The 20337-nt window shown below is 29.8% G+C and overlaps 4 protein-coding genes across 7 annotated transcripts; 2 read left to right on the plus strand and 2 right to left on the minus strand.

Annotated features, from left to right (window-relative positions):
- Nucleotides 1-342: 342 nt before the first annotated feature.
- Nucleotides 343-2775, plus strand: MED8 (mediator complex subunit 8). The gene is made up of 6 exons (XM_033350920.2): nucleotides 343-554; nucleotides 690-861; nucleotides 946-1191; nucleotides 1941-2111; nucleotides 2272-2389; nucleotides 2475-2775. Exons 2-6 carry the CDS (start codon nucleotides 697-699, stop codon nucleotides 2549-2551), a joined length of 777 nt encoding a protein of 258 aa, XP_033206811.1. The 5' UTR covers nucleotides 343-554; nucleotides 690-696; the 3' UTR covers nucleotides 2552-2775.
- LOC117166698 (methyltransferase-like protein 25B) lies at nucleotides 2776-4526 on the minus strand. Its single transcript, XM_076617821.1, has 6 exons — nucleotides 4350-4526; nucleotides 4033-4251; nucleotides 3648-3941; nucleotides 3359-3482; nucleotides 3097-3291; nucleotides 2776-3023 (listed from the first exon to the last, which is right to left on the minus strand). Exons 1-6 carry the CDS (start codon nucleotides 4524-4526, stop codon nucleotides 2776-2778), a joined length of 1257 nt encoding a protein of 418 aa, XP_076473936.1.
- A 169-nt stretch (nucleotides 4527-4695) lies between these two features.
- LOC117166696 (presequence protease, mitochondrial) lies at nucleotides 4696-8637 on the minus strand. Of its 2 annotated transcripts, none has more exons than XM_033350911.2 (2): nucleotides 8510-8637; nucleotides 4696-8041 (listed from the first exon to the last, which is right to left on the minus strand). In XM_033350911.2, exons 1-2 carry the CDS (start codon nucleotides 8530-8532, stop codon nucleotides 4912-4914), a joined length of 3153 nt encoding a protein of 1050 aa, XP_033206802.1. In that variant the 5' UTR covers nucleotides 8533-8637; the 3' UTR covers nucleotides 4696-4911. The 2 variants fall into 2 exon arrangements, with proteins under 2 accessions (XP_033206802.1, XP_033206804.1); XM_033350913.2 differs by lacking the exon at nucleotides 8510-8637 and adding an exon at nucleotides 8136-8282.
- Nucleotides 8638-9138: 501 nt separating this feature from the next.
- On the plus strand, nucleotides 9139-20012 carry LOC117166695 (uncharacterized). 3 transcript variants are annotated; one of them, XR_013058264.1, is made up of 7 exons: nucleotides 9139-9917; nucleotides 11418-11672; nucleotides 11795-11987; nucleotides 12094-12307; nucleotides 12379-12521; nucleotides 12597-18376; nucleotides 18514-20012. XR_013058264.1 is itself a non-coding variant. In XM_033350910.2 (6 exons), the coding sequence occupies exons 1-6, from the start codon at nucleotides 9577-9579 to the stop codon at nucleotides 15168-15170; spliced, it is 3720 nt and encodes a 1239-aa protein (XP_033206801.1). In that variant the 5' UTR covers nucleotides 9139-9576; the 3' UTR covers nucleotides 15171-20012. The 3 variants fall into 3 exon arrangements, 1 of the variants encoding a protein (XP_033206801.1); XR_004466284.2 differs by having other exon boundaries at nucleotides 18881-20012; XM_033350910.2 differs by having other exon boundaries at nucleotides 12597-20012.
- Nucleotides 20013-20337: the final 325 nt, after the last annotated feature.

The following is a 20337-nucleotide window of genomic DNA, read 5'->3' on the forward strand; positions in this document are numbered from 1 at the left end:
AATCTATTGCGTAGTTGCCCATGGATATGGTAGTTGCAAAAGTAGATACTAAAGGAAAACAATATATCTGTAGATTCATATCTGTAGATTTTAACTTTTAGCCAATTAATTCTAACGTCTCAATAATGTACGATAACATTTATATGACACTATTAACATTTCAGTATGCCAATATATAAATAAAACACTTCGTGCCTCCGTTTTATGGAGAATATTTTATCGTACATCTATAATTGTAAACAAATCAGAGATCTCATTTTGAAATTTCGCGCAATTATGCTAGAGCCAATCACCGATGTGACCGCAAAATACCACGTGACCATGTTCTTCGCTCCGGGAAGTGCCCCCCCCCCCCGCCGTCAAGCCTAAAGTGGTGATTTATATTTCGTGTATTACTATGTTCATGATTAATATCCATCATGATCAGAGATACGAGAACGATCATGTACAAAATGCGTACGAATGTTTATGCTGTAATAATGTAAGACTAATATTAATAAAAGAATACCACAATAAACAATTACGAATTTTGTTGGATTATTGTACGTCTAATAGTAAGTATGCTATCTTTAATAAAATAAATATGAATATAATATTGTTTATACACAATTACTTGTGCTACTTTAATAATAATGAATAACAATGCATGTAAAAATATTACAATATGTCTTTATTTATATTTTAACAAGATTGAAAATGCAAAGAGAAGAAAAGCAACTGGATTCCGCTTTGGAGGCTATTATTATGAGAGTAAATGATTTAAAGACTGCAATTGCTGCAATGATATTTAAATTGGAACACGAATATGAAACATTGAATTGGCCAAATTTTCTGGACAATTTTGCACTTATTTCAGGACATGTAAGTTAATGTAGTTGAAACTTTTAAATAAAACCAATTTTGCTTAATTTAAATGATTTAATTTAAAACAAGCTGTTTTTATAGTTGACCAGTCTCTCAAAAATTCTTGGACATGATAAAGCACCAAATTTAAGGAACTTAACAGTTTTACCATTAAGATTAAGTCCAGAGAAAGATGAAGAATTGCTTCGTTTAACCGAAGGTAGAATTCCCACATTTGCTCATGATTTAGTACCAGATTATCTACGAACTAAAGTGGAACCTCAAGCAGAACAAAAAATGATGCAGCTTGAAACAAAAGCTGCAAATGTAAATTTTGAAGCATCACATGTAAGAAAAACCATTTCTTATTTATATATTACATCTTTTTAAAAATTAACTATGAATATTTATATAAATTTCACTTCCTGTTAATAATTAGAAGATTTAATGAGTTTAAATCTTGAAAGTACTTTAAGACAGAGATAAAATTATAATATATCTCTCTATTGTCTTATTGTATAAGTCTAAAGATAATATAAGATGTTCTATTTCTCTTTTAATCTGCTAACTAAACATCAACTAGGACTGCAATGTAAGCTACTATCAGCTAGCTTTCAGCTTTTATTAGTTCCATTCGCTTTGGACTGAAATTAAAATAGTTACAAATTATACATATAATAATTTTCAAATTTTGAAGACAAAAATATCCTTTATATATTTTAACATGTTTTGTATTTAGTTACCTATAATAGCACTTTAAATTATCATATTTTTCAGTACAATTTTAAATTTCAAATTATTTTATAATTTATTTACATTGCAGCAACACATGCTTTTTTATTAATATTAAACTATTAGAGGAAATCTTAACTTTTATGTTTAAAAAATATTATTGTAAATTTGTAGTAGATTGCATATTTATTTAAGTTGATATTAATACAACTTGATATTAATAAACATTTTAATTTTGATATACAAAAGTTAATTTTCCTCTAATGGTTTAAAAATACTATAAATTTCATAGTAGGTCCATTTAGCGAGTGGAACACTAAATGTTATTTTTCTTATAAAATATGTATGCATTTTATAATTTTCAGAAACATATGGGTCAGTACACAAAAGTCATTAATAATATATGGGATGTAGCAAATAAGGCGCGTGAGGAATGGGAAAGTGAAGCTGGATCTAGAGCAACTCAAGCCCAGACAAGTAGTACTGCAGATACTCATGCTCTTGTAGCAGCTGTGGGTATGGGTAAAGGTTTAAAGGTAAATTTCTTTTAAGTTAATATTTTTAATACTTTAGCTATGACACAAATCTCATATAAAGTGATCAGTGATCTTAAGTGAATGTTCCAAAAAATAGTTACAACGAGTAAAATTATATCCGGAATAATTTTGTCTTATATTTTGCACTTTTACCTTCTAGTCTGATTCTGTGCAAATGGTTCAATCTGGTGTAAATTCTGTGCCAAGTGGGATGATGGTAGGTAGGCCTGGAAATCAACAACAAGCTCCAGGACAAGGATCTTTAGGAAATCCATCTAGTAAGCAAATCCACTCTAATTTGATTAATTATAACATTAATGTTTATATTCACAATATTAACCAATATATTTTATGTGTTTGTAGTGGGACAAATGAGTAAAGCTCCAAGTGCAATCAAAACTAATATTAAAGCAGCATCACAAATTCATCCATACAGATAAAATATAATTTATTATTTAACATATTAATCTTAGTATATTTTTCAAATTAGAAGTTATTTCTACTATAATTTATTATCTTCTAATACATAACCAGTCAAATAATTACTTATTGTCGTAGAAAAATGTAGATAAAATATTTGATATAGTTAGATATAATACTTGTAGATCAGTTTATAATTATATAGCAAAATACGATTTATAAAACTGCTAATTTATAAAATTTATTATTTCTTTTGTGATACAATTGCATATGCTCGTGGGGATAAGTATTTATTCATTACAGGAATAATTTTTGCTTCTAAACCTTGTTCTTCCATCCAACATAATCGATCTTGTAAAACAAATGATTCTGCTGATGCTTGCAACATCAGTTGTAAACCAGTATATGTTTCTACAATCTTTAATTTATCACAGTGATTTTCCCATAGCTCTATGATGTTTTTTTCATGCATATCAAGATTAAGTTGTACATCTAAAAACCAAAATAACCTCTTAATCATTCATTATAGTTTTGTGAAAATGTATTTTTGTAACATATAATATACCAAAAGAGTCATAAAAACAACAGAAAGTTTTTAGAATGTGACAAATTAATAGAATATCACCTTGTTCTTTTAATGCTTCTTCTTCCTGTGGTTGTAAAATGTATCTAGTTAGTGAATCTCTAACATAAGTTTTGAAGTCGCAACATTGAGATTTTCTTGTTCCTTTTTGTTTACGTTTCTTAAGGAAAAATCCATCTAAAGCATTTTATATTTTACATTAATGTTAAGTAAATAGTATTTGAAATAAAAAATTGACACATACTTTTAGATGCATATAATTGAAGGACAGCCCTTGCAAGAACATAAAAGGAATGTTCATTGTGTGTTTCAATAGACATATTATTCCATCTGTCTGCTGGTTCTTGGCATGCTAGTCGTAAAAAGGGCTGCCTCAAGAAGAAACCAATGTCAAAATCAGTATTATTAATTATAGTTTTAAGACAATTAGATAAAGGGAAATTGTTAAAATATTGTTTTTCAGTTGATACATTTATTTTTATTCTTTTTGATATTGAAAGCTTATGATAACAACAAGGAACTATAATAAAAACACGTGCTGCTGTCATATCACGAAATATTTTTGATGCATATATGCTAAGATCTCCACAAGCATGTAAACCAATCAAACAAACATTTGACTTTTCTTGAAACTCATTACTTAAAATAGTTTCTATTGTCTCAACAGAATTGCATTTTAAATCACAACAATTATATTTAACATGCATTAATGAATCAGGAAACCTTTTTAGTTGTCTCTTTTGAGCATTATCTATGTTTACTTGACTTTTTTCTAATCCTAGAACTTTATATCCATATAAATGATATAATAATTGGCAAATATATCCCTGGAATGAAAGCATGGTATAAACATTTTTTAGAAAAGAAATACAAATTTCATTTTTCCTGAATAGCATTACATAAATATGGATTTCTTACCAAACCTGCACCAAGATCAATAATAACTTTAATATTTAGAGGTGCACATTGCATATGTACCAGATGTGCCAAATGCATTATTTCATGTTGTTTTTTGCTAGTAAGACCTATTTGGAAGTCCTTTGGTAATGTTGTTGATAATACAGTGTTTATAGTTGGTAATTGATCAATATATCTACACTTTTCAACAAAAGCTATTAAGGTTTTTGACCATTCTGGCTAAAAAATTAAATAATGTATTTGTGATATTATATCAACATATATGTATATTTTATATTTTACTGTTTGTTTTATTTTACTGTTAATTATTTACCAACCTTTGTCATTTTTTTTACAACAAAATCATTAAGTTCTTCATTTTTTAAAATTTGCAAAGCATGCAGCCATTCTTTTGGAAAAAAATCAAGTACTCCTTCAGTTAACAAATCAGTAACTGGAGTATTATAAAGCCACTGTATGTCATGAAATAAGTTCAATGCATCCAAAAAATACATATTTGCGATACACTTATTTACACATGCCATCTATATATAAAAAATATATGTGAAGGAATATATATATATAAATTTATATATATTTTAAGCTTTACTATTAGCCTGTAACTACAATTATATTTTATAATTGTATCTACATTGTACATACATGCATACATATATATTATAGTAATTTTTATAACATTTATTATATAAACATTTTACAATGAATTGCAATACATTTCATGGTAACTACATAAATTGTTCTATTTAAGTGTATGTGCATGAATATGCATAAATGATGCTCATTTTAATAAATAGCTTACATATGATAATAATATTCATAATTAATATAATTAGTAGATTGATATAATTAATAGATAATATTTATTTTAACACAAAATATTCATTCGACTGCTCTTGCTCGAATTTCTTCTTCTTGATTTTGAACCTTCCAATTTTCTGAATGCCTATTTAATAAATCGTGATTAACTGGTCCAATCAACGCACGTCCTACTCTAATATGTTTCTGATCAGGTTGTAAATATTTAGTACCAACGTGCATAAGTTGGTCTTTAGTTACAGCTTTCAATCTTTTTCTTTGTTCTTGAATATCATCATCCGTTACGTTGTATCTAAATTTAATCATTCCACGATTACTTGGGGAAACTGGCGCATCAAGATGTTGAAATATTCCTAATTTTGCTTCATCAATATCACTTTGGGATAATGGATACTTCAATAAGAATTCATAAGCTTTGTCAAATAAGTCTAAAGTACGAGTAGAATTAGGATCTCTATAAGAATAAAATGTGAATATTCCATCTGATGACAATATAGCACCACCTCCATAAGCTCCACCTTTTTCACGAATTTCTGGATGTAAGTAAAGTGATGTGATCAATTTAGAAAGTACTCGTAATGATGCGAAGTCAGGATTTGTATATGGTACAGTAAGAATTGCTTTAGCTGCATAATTTACAGCATATGGTAATACATAATGGATAGCGCTATCTTCCATTTCAATATTTTGGCCATGTGTAAAAGTATATGTGTTTTGTGGTGTACCTTTCAATGAACTATAAAATTCACTGATACTTTCTAATATCATGTCTTTGTTATTTGTACATAAATTTATTGCTGATCTCAGATGTTGTTTATTTAAAATATAATCAGATATTTCTTGCATTTGACTTAAAACAGGGTTTAAATCTGACATTTGTGTTATTTTTTTCATGTTTGAGACATATTGTAATCCTGATAGAGTTTCCTTGAATTTAGTGACTGGTGAGACCAAACTGGCTGCACTACTCATTACATAAGTGTGCCCTAAATCCGCAATACCGTTAATCAAATCTGCAGCATTAATTTTAACTAATGTTGTAAATCTCTCAATATCAGATAATTGGACATTATTGAACAATTCTAACCATAATTTCCACATATCATTTACATTACGATCTAGACAATAAGATTCTATTAATACTCCTTCTTCATATTGCAATAAGCTATTTTTATGTTCTACAATGTGATTCATAAAATTTAAACCTCCAGTCTTCAATCGTATCATTTGATCAAAATTTCTATAATCATAATTTTTTGTACCCATTTTTGAAATAATATTATTGAAAAGTGGCAACAATGGTTTTAATTCCTGTGCTAAATCTTGTGTACCAAGAATTCCTCGATAATAGCAAACACCATTTGTTGGTTCAGTAGCAACTTGTAAAGGAACACCAACTACCTTCATATCCTCCAATTTATATCGTTCTACATCTTCTTTTATATCTTTTATTTCTAAAGTAGGAAGGACATTCACATCTTCTTCTTTCTGTTGTTCTTCAAGAAGAATTTTTCCATCTATATAAATTTGATCTAATTCTTCTTTGGAAAGTTGTTTTAATTTAGATTCTAACAATTCACGTTCAGCAGCTCCTTTTTCATGATCATATTTCTCATATGGCAGCATTGTTAATGTCAATCTATGATTATTATCCATTAGATATGCTTTCACTAATTCTTGAAGATATTTAGGATTGTTCTTTATTCCTTCTCTAAATTTCCTAATTGCTTTATTGATTCTCATTGATTGTATAAGATCGCCATTGTGATTCCATAATGGTGTTAAGCTAAAAAGTAATTGCAATCCAAAATTGGAAGTTTGATGTTTTAGTTGAAGCTCAATACTATGTAGGACAGCCTCAACATGATCTTCCATAAAACCTTCTTCAACAACTTTCTGTACAGTTTCATTAAAAGTCTTATCTACTTTTTCAAAATCTTCTGGTTTAACACCAAGCAAACTGACAACAAACATGGTATCTTTACATTGGGAATCAAAACCTGTCATTGGGCCAAAAGCAGTTCCCAGTTTTGATTCTACTAAGGCTTTAAAAAATGCTGAATTTGGACCTTTTAATAATAGTTGAGATAAAATGTTTATTTCAAAATTCTTTTGTATATCAGTGATATCATTGCACAAATAACCAATAGCTATGCTACCTTGTCGACTAGGATCTGGTGCCATTGGATCTGGCCTACATGTAATATGTTCTTTCTTTGGATTGTTCCACCGTTTTTCTGAAGGAACTTTGGACATAGATGTATCTATCTTATCCATTAGAAAGAGGTATCGATCATTGATAAATTTTAAATGATCTTCTAAAGGAAAATTGCCATAGGAATAGAATCGAGAGTTAGAAGGATGATAATAAATTTGATGGAAATTGAGTAGATCAACATATCTTAAAGTAGGAATAACAAGAGGATCTCCACCAGAAATTACTGCATATGTATGATTAGGTAAAATAAGATTTAGTAATTTTTCAGCTAATATTGTTTGATTTTCATTGAAGACACCTTTCATCTCATTAAAAACTACGCCTTTAAAAGTAATAGGGGAATTTTTGTCATTAACATCTGCATGTTCTAATCTCCATCCTTCCTGTTTAAAATCAAGTTCTCTTAAATTTGGTTTAAATACAGAATCCAAATACACTGACTGTAAATTTCGATAATCTTTCAAGTTTTGTGTAGAAAATGGATATATGGTATAATCAGGTCCTGTCATAGCATTCATAAATGTAGCCAACGATCTCCGTAACATTTTAAAAAATGGGTCTCTACATGGATATCTTTCACTACCACAGAGAGTAGTATGTTCTAGGATATGAGGTAAACCTGTAGAATCTTTTGGAGTTGTACGAAATCCAACTGAAAATACATTATTACTGTCATCTCTGGCTAAATGTAAATACTGTGCCCCTGTTCCCAAATGAGTTAATCTCACTGCAGTTAGATATACTTCATCTATTTTTGCAATTTCATCTACTATAAAACCATGAATAATTTGTCCATTTTTAAATTTATTAACATCACTTTCTGTTACATTTCTATCGTATTTTGTAGCACTAAATGCTACATTTCTTTTTGAATGGAAATTGCGATATTTCAAATAGTGTTTCAATCCAAATTGACGTAAATAAGAATTTTGTGGCAAACTCAACATCTTCAACATGATTCTGTAGCACTTCAATCTGTAAAAGGTTAATCACTATTACCTTATGCCACTTGAATAACATATAGTGAAAGATCTTAAAAAAAAATATCATTTTATACAATATCACTCACCAAAATTAGATATTCGGTGTGTAGATAATGTTATATCTTTTTTAAAACAATATTTACAAATTTTTTAATTTCTAAATTTGAAAATAATTCATAACATATGATTTTTTAATACGATGAATGTTAATGTAATAATCACCAATAATTAGTATTTATAGTAGATTATTTAATTAAATGGTAATTATATAATGATATTAATTAATAATGATTATATCGAAAATTTACAGAAGACAAAATTCATTTTGTAACTGATAATAGATTACAAATCGTGATAGTATATAATTGTAATTACAAGGTAATAGTTATATATAATATTAAATATGTAACAGTCTAAAGTAAAAAATCAACTAAATAATTTTATATTACGATAATCTTACCTATTAGCTCTTATAACGTACATATAACTTTTAGATATTCATTCTCGGCATTAGGTACGATGGTAGGATTTTTCTTCTATTTGTTTTGATGCCTTGATTATGTACAAATAACTAGGCAGGCAAAATCTATTTATTAAGAATTACTACCAATATAAAATTGTTAAGATATAAACTTATAACTATTACTATTTGAAAAAAACTTGTTTTTCATGAATATAAAATTACTTATTTCATATACTTAAACTTTTATTTCATTCAGATATATTTTAAATTTTAATTACAAAGTATTAACGCTAGCCAATCATATTATTGTGTCTAGTATTTCCAAAACCATAGCGTATCAACCAATAATTAAGCGTATTCAATTATAAACATCCAATAAGAAACCTGACATTAAAGAAATAAAATAGGTAGAATTGCAACGAACGATCGTTGAGAAAAAATATAATGACATTTTGCCGTTGAATCTATGAAGTTGAAAATTGTATGAGCTCATTAACAATAAAATACATACAATATTTATACAGATATACGATAAAAATATATAAATTCAATGGAATTTCGAGAACTATTTACCAATAGTTGGTGATCTTTTTAAGGGAAACGCAAGTTCGATGAGAATACGACTTAACACGTAGGAGAAAGCGACATGAAGCGACATACTCACAAGACAAAGCGCAAGATCTATGACGATTGAAGAACGCGCAAAGTGCTCGGATTTCCGTGCCTGGTAGACCGTCCACTAATCCTGATATTAAAGTTGGTCATGGGTTGCGCATAAGAGCATTCCGCCAAAATGAACTATGCCAAAAGGCATGGATAAAATGTTGCTCGTGAGATCGGTATGACGGATCGGTGGTTATTCTCATATTGTATGCGCTTCGGCGACTTGTCGGGTCCGCGCGAGTGGAGGGTCTCGAATGGCGCTCATGTATAATCACCGGGAGTGCAATGCTAACAAGTAGTCCAGCTGACTCTGACAAAATGGTAGGGTACTCGCGTCGTCCTACGGGAGGTGATCAATTTTTCCACACATAATCGAAGCGCCTCCGCTCTGACGGGGTACGATGAGTACTGATAACCATGATCAAACGAAGCCCTGCGTCAGCAAACCACCCGCAAGAATCGAGCTTAATGCCGACGAAAGCGCGTTCGACGGCAGGCGAATTAAGAAGGAACGAACTGACGTTTCCCTTGAGAATGGTGACGGTAGCATCAACGCCGGCATTAATGATACTAACAAGCAACTACAGTCGAGTCAGCGACCGGCTGCCGGCAGATTTTCAAACGGCTTCCACGACGACGACCTACTTCAGGATATCATCGCGGCCAAGTTCACGGCTCTGGCAAATCATGGCACAACCACCAAGTACGACAAAATTCGGCTCATGATCGAAGATAGCATCAGGTTAATTCAATTGTTCTCTCTCTCTCTCTCTCTCTCTCTCTCTCTCTCTATCTATCTCTCACTCATTCACTCACTCTCTCTGTCTCTCTTTTTCTTTCTTTCTCTCCCTCCCTTGCTTGCTTACTCGCTCTCGCTCCTTCCCGTTCTTTTCTCTCATTTTCTCTTCTCCTGCCTCTAGGCTTTTCTTTCTTTTTATTCTCAATGTATCATGTTTTTTTCCTTTTACATTAATGAATTTGTAGAATTTTTGGCCAAAATTGCGATTTGTTCAATTATTTGAATGTTTCTATTATAAGTTGAAGAAAATTAGGTGATAATATCCAAAAGAAATTTTGCATTAAAAAATTTAATTGTTTATATGCTTCTTTTTATATTTCTCTTTATTCTTCTTTAATGATTTATTTAGTTTGCAATTGTGAAATTGAAGTTACTTAATACATTTTGTTAACACATACTTTCTTCAATGTTTATGCTAAATAAAAACAATGTTTCTTTTATTTCTCTTTATTTATAATAATAATTACTGTAATATTAAAGTTATTTCAAACATCTTTTTTTAATGCAATGTATAATAAGCACAAAGATTTCAACTGAATTTATAAATAAAAACAGAGTTTCAACTATTGCCTAAAGTTTTAAATAAGAGGTATATGTTTAAGTAGAATCACACTGTTACATATTTCTATTTCAAATGAAGAGAAGGTATTTGAATAAAAATTTTGTATAAATATATATATTTTTATCTTTATGGAATAATGAATACTGTAAAATAAATTAGGATAAGTATTTAATGTCTTTGCTTTACTTTTGAAATAAAAGTACCATTTATAGTAATAATCTTTATATAAATCAAGCAATTAGGAATAAAGGAGAAACATTGTTATTCTGTTTGAAATCTATAATCTAAAATACTCATAAGCCGATACATTTTTGAGAAAGTATTGAAACAACTTAATATTAATTGTGTGTCTGAAATATATTTTCAACTTAATTTAAATTTATGCTCTCATATGCAAATGAAATTGAAGATTCTATAATAAGACAAATATATATGTAATTCGCTAATAATAAAAAAAGGAAAGATGTATTTATATAATTTTCGGAGGAAATAGAAATAAAATAATTCTTTATTTAAATTTACAAGCTAACTAAACAAATTCTATTTTAAGCTATACTTTACTAAATTTATTTTACCATGTTATGTTAATACTTACAGAAAAATTACATATTTCATATGCGCATAAAAACGTTATTGATTATATGCTATAATTCTTTTATAGAAATTATATTCTATGTATAAGTATTTAAAACAGAACTACATGTAAATTATAAACACATATATGGAGAATAAATATGTAAATTTTGCTTTTATATTACCACGGTTTTAAATATGTTTCCATTCAAGTATTATTTTAAACAATGTACATTCGATAAATTTTATATACAGTGTGTTTTATATATAATTATATACAAATCAACTTTATTGATTTTCATATACAGTGAAGAATCAAAAACACGTATTCAAGAAATCTTCTCACAAATTGAACAACTGAAAATAGAAGAAAAATTATTGTTGTACCTGAAACTTCCACTATCATTGACTAATACTGGAGGAACTGTTGATCCTTTGAGACAACCATTAAATCCATTAGGAAATCGTTATGAAATTCATCAAACTATCATGTGGATTAAAACACATTTAGAAGAAGATCCAGATGTTTCTTTACCAAAACAAGAAGTTTATGATGAATATAAGTAAGTAGTTTAAATATGACATGTTTTAAAAGTTGTCCTAAAAGTTTTTTATTAATTAATTAAACTTTGAGTATCTTATTGTTATTTGTTATTTTACATTTCTGTTTTCAATTTATTTACAGTATGTATTGTATGCGAAATTCTATGAAACCCTTATCAACTGCTGATTTCGGTAAAGTTATGAAACAAGTATATCCAAGAGTTCGACCACGTAGACTAGGCACACGAGGCAATTCGCGTTACTGTTATGCTGGAATGCGCAAGAGAGTTAAATTGGATCCTCCAACATTGCCTAATATATCTGGCACTCAGACTGTAAGACACAAAATTGTTTTAAAAACTGTATATAATGTATATTTTCTCTATATTTTACGAAACACACACTATATTTTGTATTATAATTAAATTTTAAATTTTTTAGGGTGATGAAGTAGATGAAAATATTACTGAAGAAATGTTGGGAGCTGCATCTACATTGATCAGAGAATGGGCAGAAAGCCTCCTTGGTTTGAAATTTCCAACTTTGAGTGCCTTAGCACGTCATCTTGTTGATAATCTGTGTGTTGATACTCGATCTCTATCTGCTGTGTGCATATTATGTGCTTCAGGAAATTCGAATACATCGACAAATAAAGGTTTGATGATTGTCATATATTTCAGAAGCATTCTTTCTGATTGTATATTATAAGTTATTTTATATATTCAGAGACAAATACAGATATACGTGCAACACCTATTAGTGGAAAATCTGGGAAGCTTAGAGAAGCACAATTACAGTTGCAACGAAAGCTACAACAGCGAGAACATATAAGGGATCAAAAACACCGTCATCTTGATACTGTTATACAGGTATAAAATATTTTCTTAGTAAGTAACAAGATGTAGGTAACTAACAGTAAATGTAATGTTTCTTAAATGTTTCAGAACCAGAACAAAGAGAAGACTGTCGATAATAAAACGGGGGCAAATAAGGGAAATAAGAAAACTAAATCCAATCAGTCATCTCAAGGTACAAATGTATCGAGTGGGCAGCAGAATGCATTAACGAAATTGAGTTCATCTGCTGTAGTAACCAATCGGCAGAAGAAAGTTTTTAAAGCTACTAGTAGTCAGCCATGTAACATCTCCCTGGAATCCAACTGTGATAATATAGTGGTACAATCGATTGAAGACATACAGAATAATAGCAACCCTAGTGTAGTAATGACCAACTGCGTAAATACACAGCGAGATATCAAACCCAAAAATTCCAGAAAGCGTGCCAATCCAATTGTATTGAATCAACCATCAGAGACAAGTCCTGAGAAGCAGACAAAACTTACAGAACAGCAAATACAAGAGAATGTAGAGCATTCCAATGTGTTGTTGCCTAAGCTTACATCTATACAACGTCCCGGGAAAATTTCGGTGATACTAGCTAGTAATCTGAAGCCTACCAAGTGCAAAACAAACGAGGCTGTTAACAATCAGCCTACCAAAAACTGTGATAATGAATCATCAACATGTTCCAAAAGTTGCATTAAAGTAAATGGTTGTCCCAACACTTTTGAGTCTAGTTCAAATGCAATAGAGGAATCTACAGTTTTAACTAAAGACCAGATTCTATTATTGCAAGAGAATTCAAATCTTGCAGGTAAAACCGAGAAACTTGGCTCTATTGATTCGGATGCTTTAGATGATTATTTGAATGGAGGTAACAACTCTCAAGAACAAGAGGAGGAATTATTACAGTATTTTCAACAAAGCAATTCATCAAGTTCAGATGTGGAAGCAAATACCATTGCTATTGATGAACAAATATCAAGATCTGATAAAGTTTCACAGCTAAGATTAATATTACAACAGAATTTGAAAGGAGGGACTGTACATGCACCTGTTGATGTATTACCTGCTGCTATCATTAGGCAGAATGTTGAAAAACGTGAAATCACTCAAAAACACAATTTGATATTACCAACTTTACTAAACCATTCGAACCAAAATAATACCAGACGTAGAGTCAGTTTTGAAACGAATGTTGTAGAACATGTTCAAGACTCGAATGTTATTACTAATACAGTTCCACAGAGCCCAAATACACGACGTCGAATATTTAATTTTACGCCAATATCGCCTGGCCCACATTCACCTATTAATGGTCGCGCTTCCAAATCTAATTCTGCAAACGCTAGCCCATTCGTTTCACCACGAAATACACCTGTGCCACGGTCGAGAAGCAATTTACAAGCAAGTAGTTCCAGAGCTCGTACTCACAAATCCTTATCGCGTTCAATATCTTGCAGTATGCCTTATACTAGCAAGAATGATACTTTTGTTGTTCCCACAAGTGGTCCGGAATTAGTTAGACAAGCGTCATCTACACCACAGTTACCGTTGATTTCTACCAAGTCGTCGGAAGTGCAGGTGGATAGTAGTACAACGCAAATTTCAGTTACACCAAAAAGAGAAGGACAAGGATCACAGTGTGCTGCATTTTTATCTTCTGATTTAGCACCGCAAAAACAATTACTCATTAATTATCCAAGTCAGGAAAATTTACAAGAAATTAAAAACGTTTATCAAAAAAGTCAACCTGATCAGGAAATTAGCGAATTGTTTCATAACAATAAACAATTTACCAGTGAACTTTATAGGTCGCAATCAGTTCCATTACATAGAATGGTTAATCCTGCATTGATGTCACCTATTTCAACGCAACATTGCTTATCATCCTTTCAAAGCCAGAGTTTTAATCCATCTACAAGCAGTTCCATAGCGCCTACGCCAGTACCTAGTGAGTTCAATGATTTTGGATCAATGGGTCAACCAGAAGGACCTTCAACATATTTACTTGATGACGTTGATCCAAATTTTATATCAGATGACCAAAATTTCTTAATGGGTGACAAAGAAATTACACCTGAAAACATAACGAATATATTAAACATTTTGGATGAAGAAGGAACTCAAAGCTTGCAAATTTTACCGGAACAACCTGCAGAAGAAGGCTTGATAGAAAACAATTCAATAGTGTTGGATGCTTTACCAAATTCAAATTTAAACTTGTCAGAAGAGGATATGTTGGATCCATCAAATGTACTTGATATTCCAGTAGGTGGAGCATTACAGAAAATAATACAGTCACGCTCCTATCCTAATACACCATTACCTGTGCCAGTATCAACATATACGCCATCTTACACAGAAGATAGTAATGGATCTAGATCATATCCTTCGACACCACTACATACAATTCAATCGCAAGAAACGTATCAGGATACTAACGAACCGATGCTCTCAAGTCCTACTCTGAATTCTTTAAACTTGCACAATGAAACTGTTAACGAGTCTACTTCTAGCAGTTTATGTAGGAATGTTGTGGATTTGCTTGAAGCCAATTTCCTTGGAGAAGCTGATACAGAAACAAATGATTTGGACCCACTTGGTAATTTTGATGGATTACAAGATGTTGATTCACTGACACCTTTGTTTAATGAAGTGACAGAGCCTAATCGTTGAAAGCATATACAAAAGTAATTCATGGATTTCTTGTGATTTTGCATAGTGATCTACCAAAGGTTGGAAAAATAATTCTTAAATTGTATGTTCGCATGACTCCATTTTATAATGATAGTAATTTGCATAAATATTCCATTTTAATATGCAAAACATTATAGTGGCAGTATAAAAGGATTAACGATTAAATCCTAGTTCCTTGTGCTAATATCAAATAATACATGTCACAGTGATCACATAAAGATGCATCAGTTTGAGTTTTTGTTGGAATAAAGAATTCTTTCTTGTTTTATATTTATGAATATAATTTACGTCAATTTGTCATTTTTTACCGTTTATTGAGACATTAAATAAATCTCTACTGCTTAGGTAATACATACATGATAACAAGAATATACCAGAATTAATGTCTTTAATTTATCTTTTCAATTACAGTACTAACATACATTATAATGAGAGGAGCTCATGATAGAAAATTCAAATATAAAAAAGATGTCTTTAAAAGAGTTGAATACTATATTGACTATTGAATTGAACATAATTTTGACGCAGTTATAAGTATTCATAATTCAATTCAATATAAAAGAGCAGAATGAGTGACTGCCAATGGTATTTTTTTTATACTTGTATTTCTTATTTTTTAAAGTAAGTAAAGCGAGAAAGAAATCACTGTGATGCAAATATAATCTTCGAACATTATATATTTCTTGAATTTGCCACTAGTGAAACTAAAAAGTGTAAATGTCTTCAGTGAAGTCTTAGGTGTCTTTGGTGGAACATTGAGTTTTCAAGTGTGAAAAATATGACGAAGAAGTTGCTCAAATAGAGCGATCGTCGCTGTGAAGTATTTGAGATTCGAATAAGTGGAAGTTGATTTTATATAAATACTTTATATTCGTCGTTTTGAAACGTTTGTTTCTAAGTCATTTAAGAACGCGTTATTGCGACTTTGTTACTCAAGCGTTTCTAAGAAATATTTACGATCACCTGCTGGACATTGGTGAGCTTCTTTTTACATAACAATCGGTATTGAACCCAGTATGTAGTACGCTTTTTCTGACCGGCAAAGTGACGGCAAAAAAGCGAGTATGTAAATTTATAAATGTTTTATTTTACCTCATATCTATATAAATTTGTCAAATTTGCGTTTGATTGATAAAACATCACATTTTAGATCAGAAGTATTCAAACTTCATAAAATCACTATTACTGTTTGTTAATTTTTACATTTCTCTTCCTTTTATTCTGTCCTGTCACGTGCTTTAAACTTTATTATTAATATAAATAAATTTATTACATTCACGGTTACCATCTTTTTAAATATGACTTCAAATTGTTACTTTGGATATGATTTTTAAATATTAATATGATCTACCAAAAATTGATCAAAATTCGTATAATTTGGGTAATTGAAGTTTGAGCACTTTTGTTTTAAATAAAAGATAAAGCAAAAAGAAAAGAAAAAGAATTGTGCTTCGAAAGACATAAAATTTCATATTTATGTACCGTACTGGATTCTACATCGATAATACTGCTAAATAATTATTACTATGGCGGGTCTTCCTGGTATATCGTTTTGTTCATCAATGAAATCCGAATTACCATAAATACACCGCCAATTTATATTTTTCTACGGCGTTCTTGATCGAGAATTTTATGAATTGGATAGTTGTTTAACCGATTTTTATTCCTAACTTACCGTGGTTACTTAGCTTTCAAAGCAGAAAAAGTTAGAATTTTTTGTAGAGAATCCACACAAAAATGTATGGTATGATCGCGGTTGTATGAATTTCATCACTTAAAATTATTTTTCACGTCGAAGTCTTAAAATGATGCGCTTCAACATCGTAAAATATTAGATTTTTATAAAAAATATGGGGTAAACGTTATTTACTCGCAAATGATCACGAACACACGACATTTGCAAGAATTCTATATTATCATTCTGTAAAGGATTATATGGCGTTGCGAATGTTAACACCATGTAAATATATAGTATGATTTTTGTGAAATCTTGTTCTTGAGAGTTACTATTGACGTACTAAATAGCATGAACCAAATCTCGTGTTTCTGTTAATCGATTAACATTTTAATAATCAAATAAGCAATTATTATGACAATAAAAAAATACAAAGAAGAAGGAATGAAATAAGTTAAAAAATAACGAATTATTTAAAATTTATGTTTTTGTATCTACAAGAGTAATTTCTGTGTGAATTTATGTCTAATTTTTTCGTAACGTTACGATTAACCGGAGTATATTTTGAATACGTTTTTTGGTTTGTGCTATTGCCATATAAAGGCACTACATTGCTAATACCGGTTTTTAATCGCCATTTCACATACCGTAACTAAATAATCGTATGTGGGAATTCGAAGAATTTCGAATTCCATAAATCTAGAATGTTACGCATGTAATCATGGTTTTGAATTTGTAACCTGCACGTTTCTATTAACCTTTTGAAGCATGAATCGAGCCAATACGATGACCCAAAAAGGAACAAAACTTTTCGACGAAAGTAATCTCTCGGCATATCATAAAGTTTTTAAATGACAAATTAAGAATAGAGAATCGAACGAGATTTCTTGGAAGATATTAAAAGATACTTTATATGAGCATGCCTATTAAGCGTATTTTTATATATTGATTCAAATTTAAACAGAATAAAATGAATAAAAAGGTAGAAAAAAGAAAAAGATATAGAAAAAAAGTGGAAATCAGCAATACTTCAAAAGGTTAATAAATATTTCTGGTAATTGCATCACACATTTATAAGCAACAAGAAAACGTTAGTTTCCCACGCAGCCTGAAATACAGCGAGAGTAACACATTCTTTGTATGAAATGAGTTACAACGTAGTTTCAAATATTCTAAACTATTAAAACAAAACTAATAAGACGGTAATCTTACTGTAAGGCGAGTTGTGAATTGTACAAACATAAAAAAAGAGAATCATTCGACGAACCAAGTAGTGATTTGAAACTAGCAGTTAAATAAATGGACGAAAAGAAAAGAGGACTCGACCTTCCATAGGTTGTGAAATGACAAGAAAAAAAAAAAAAATAAGAGAAAGAAAGAAAAAATTAATGGAAAATATGAACCGAGCAATTATAGGAAGTTCTTAGACGTGAATAAATGACTTTCATTAACTTGACCAAATGATCGAAGATCTTGGAAATTTCTATAACAGTACTGCTATTTGTAACTCGTAAGTAAAAAAAAAGTATATGTACTACGATATTACTTGTTGTTGTACGCACAAAGATTTTAGGTAGGAATTATTCGATATTATCGTGTAATCAGGGTTTGTCTGTGCTGTTTGATTTACAATTTGAATTTATCTAGATGCGGATATCGATATATTCATGAAAAATATGTGAAACATTTTTATGAAACAGTTAACAATGTGCAATAATCGTACTATCCTTTATTTGCCAAACAAAGAAAAGGAGAACAGTAAGATTAATATTGTAAAATTATTGGCTCAAATTAATAATACGAGAATAAATGCGAAACGTTAAAATTGATACTGGTATCTAGACATCTGTAATGTAACAGCACCGATTTATAAAAAAAAGAAAAAAAATTAAAAACAAAATAGCGGAAATAAATTATATTGAAACATATATACATTCATATTTACACAGACAGTCAATAGATATAGTTATATTTAAACGAAAAGGTAATAATAACGGCGATCTTGTCTGCATAGGAAATCGTGAGCATCATTTTGAATACTATATTGTTTCAATGGAAAATGAAAATACGCTGATGGGACAAGATTGTTTGAATGGGCATGGTATAACTAAATTACCATACAATTGGACTTTGCACTGTATTTTTTCCCTCCATCGGAAGTTTGTTGATTTGTGAATTGTTTATTTTCTTTTTTTTATTGATATTTTATTTATCTATATTCCATGTTAATATTTAATATCACGATAAAGAAATATATTTTCCTTTGTAACAAAAATTTTGTACAAATATTGCCTTGTGTTGTTTAATAATTGATCTTTTTTTCTCGAATTGAAATATAAATTTCGACGGAGAAAAAATGGAGTACAAATGGATAATTATTCGAATATTAACAATACTGCATGGGGTAGGACAATTTTATAGATCAGTAAAATATTATATGTCGTAATCGTAGAATGCAATAATTTATCGGTCATCACGATTAGAAATACGTAGAATGAAATAATTTTCATAAAACAAGATCCATCGATCATAGATTATCACAAAGATCTTCTTTTTAATTTGTAAAATATCATTCAAATTTTACTGATTTCGAGTTTTCTGTTCTTCAACGTCATCATGAATTAACATACTATCCTACATAGCCAAACAAAATAAAAATACAAGAAATGTGTTTCCATGAAAAAGAAAAATAATAAGAAAGTGTGAACAAAGTACTGTTGCTTGCAGATTGATTTTATTGGTAATTTTTAAAAGAGAAGAAAAAACTCGCCTTGCTTATTTTCCGTCAAATATATTTATAATATACGTAATCTTGCCACATAAAACGATCTGCGTTTTGTTTCTTGTCAAAGATTTTGTATTACTTTCAATTGAAGGAAAAAAAATAGACCTGGCGATATTATGCGGCTCTAATGCCGTTTCTGAGGCTTATAGATCTTCGAAGGATCGTTTTTTTGATTCTTCAAGATACTTTTGCTTCGTTAATGAGAAAAAACAAAAAACAAAAATTTCTCTACCTATTTTGTATGATCGAATGTCAGGTAGACTAAATCAAGCAATAGGAAAGCGGTATTCCCATTGCGTGTGCTAGTGTTACTGGCAATTTATTTTGCTTTGTAAATAAAAATTCTTTTTTAGTAAAAAAAGGTGCAAAAAAGTCATTAAAGAGAAACATAACAAATGCAGTTCCCTCTTTATTCCTTATAAGATAACAATAAATTCCCGTTATTAATTCTTCATAGATATTTTTCTTTTTTAAGTTTAATGTTATGAAATTTTATATATCATATAGAACTTTATATTTTAAATTAGCTTACATGTTAAAAATATTTATTCTTATTGAATCTTTAAAAAGGTTCTATATGTTTACTATAAGTAGTACTTTTGTAACTAAAGTATTTTTAATAATATTTCTAACTATTTTCTTTTTTTATTCATTAGTTTTATGTTATGATATATTCGTATTATATC

This window comes from Bombus vancouverensis, chromosome 4 (assembly GCF_051014615.1).
Source record: "Bombus vancouverensis nearcticus chromosome 4, iyBomVanc1_principal, whole genome shotgun sequence".
Taxonomy (NCBI): Eukaryota; Metazoa; Arthropoda; class Insecta; order Hymenoptera; family Apidae; genus Bombus; species Bombus vancouverensis.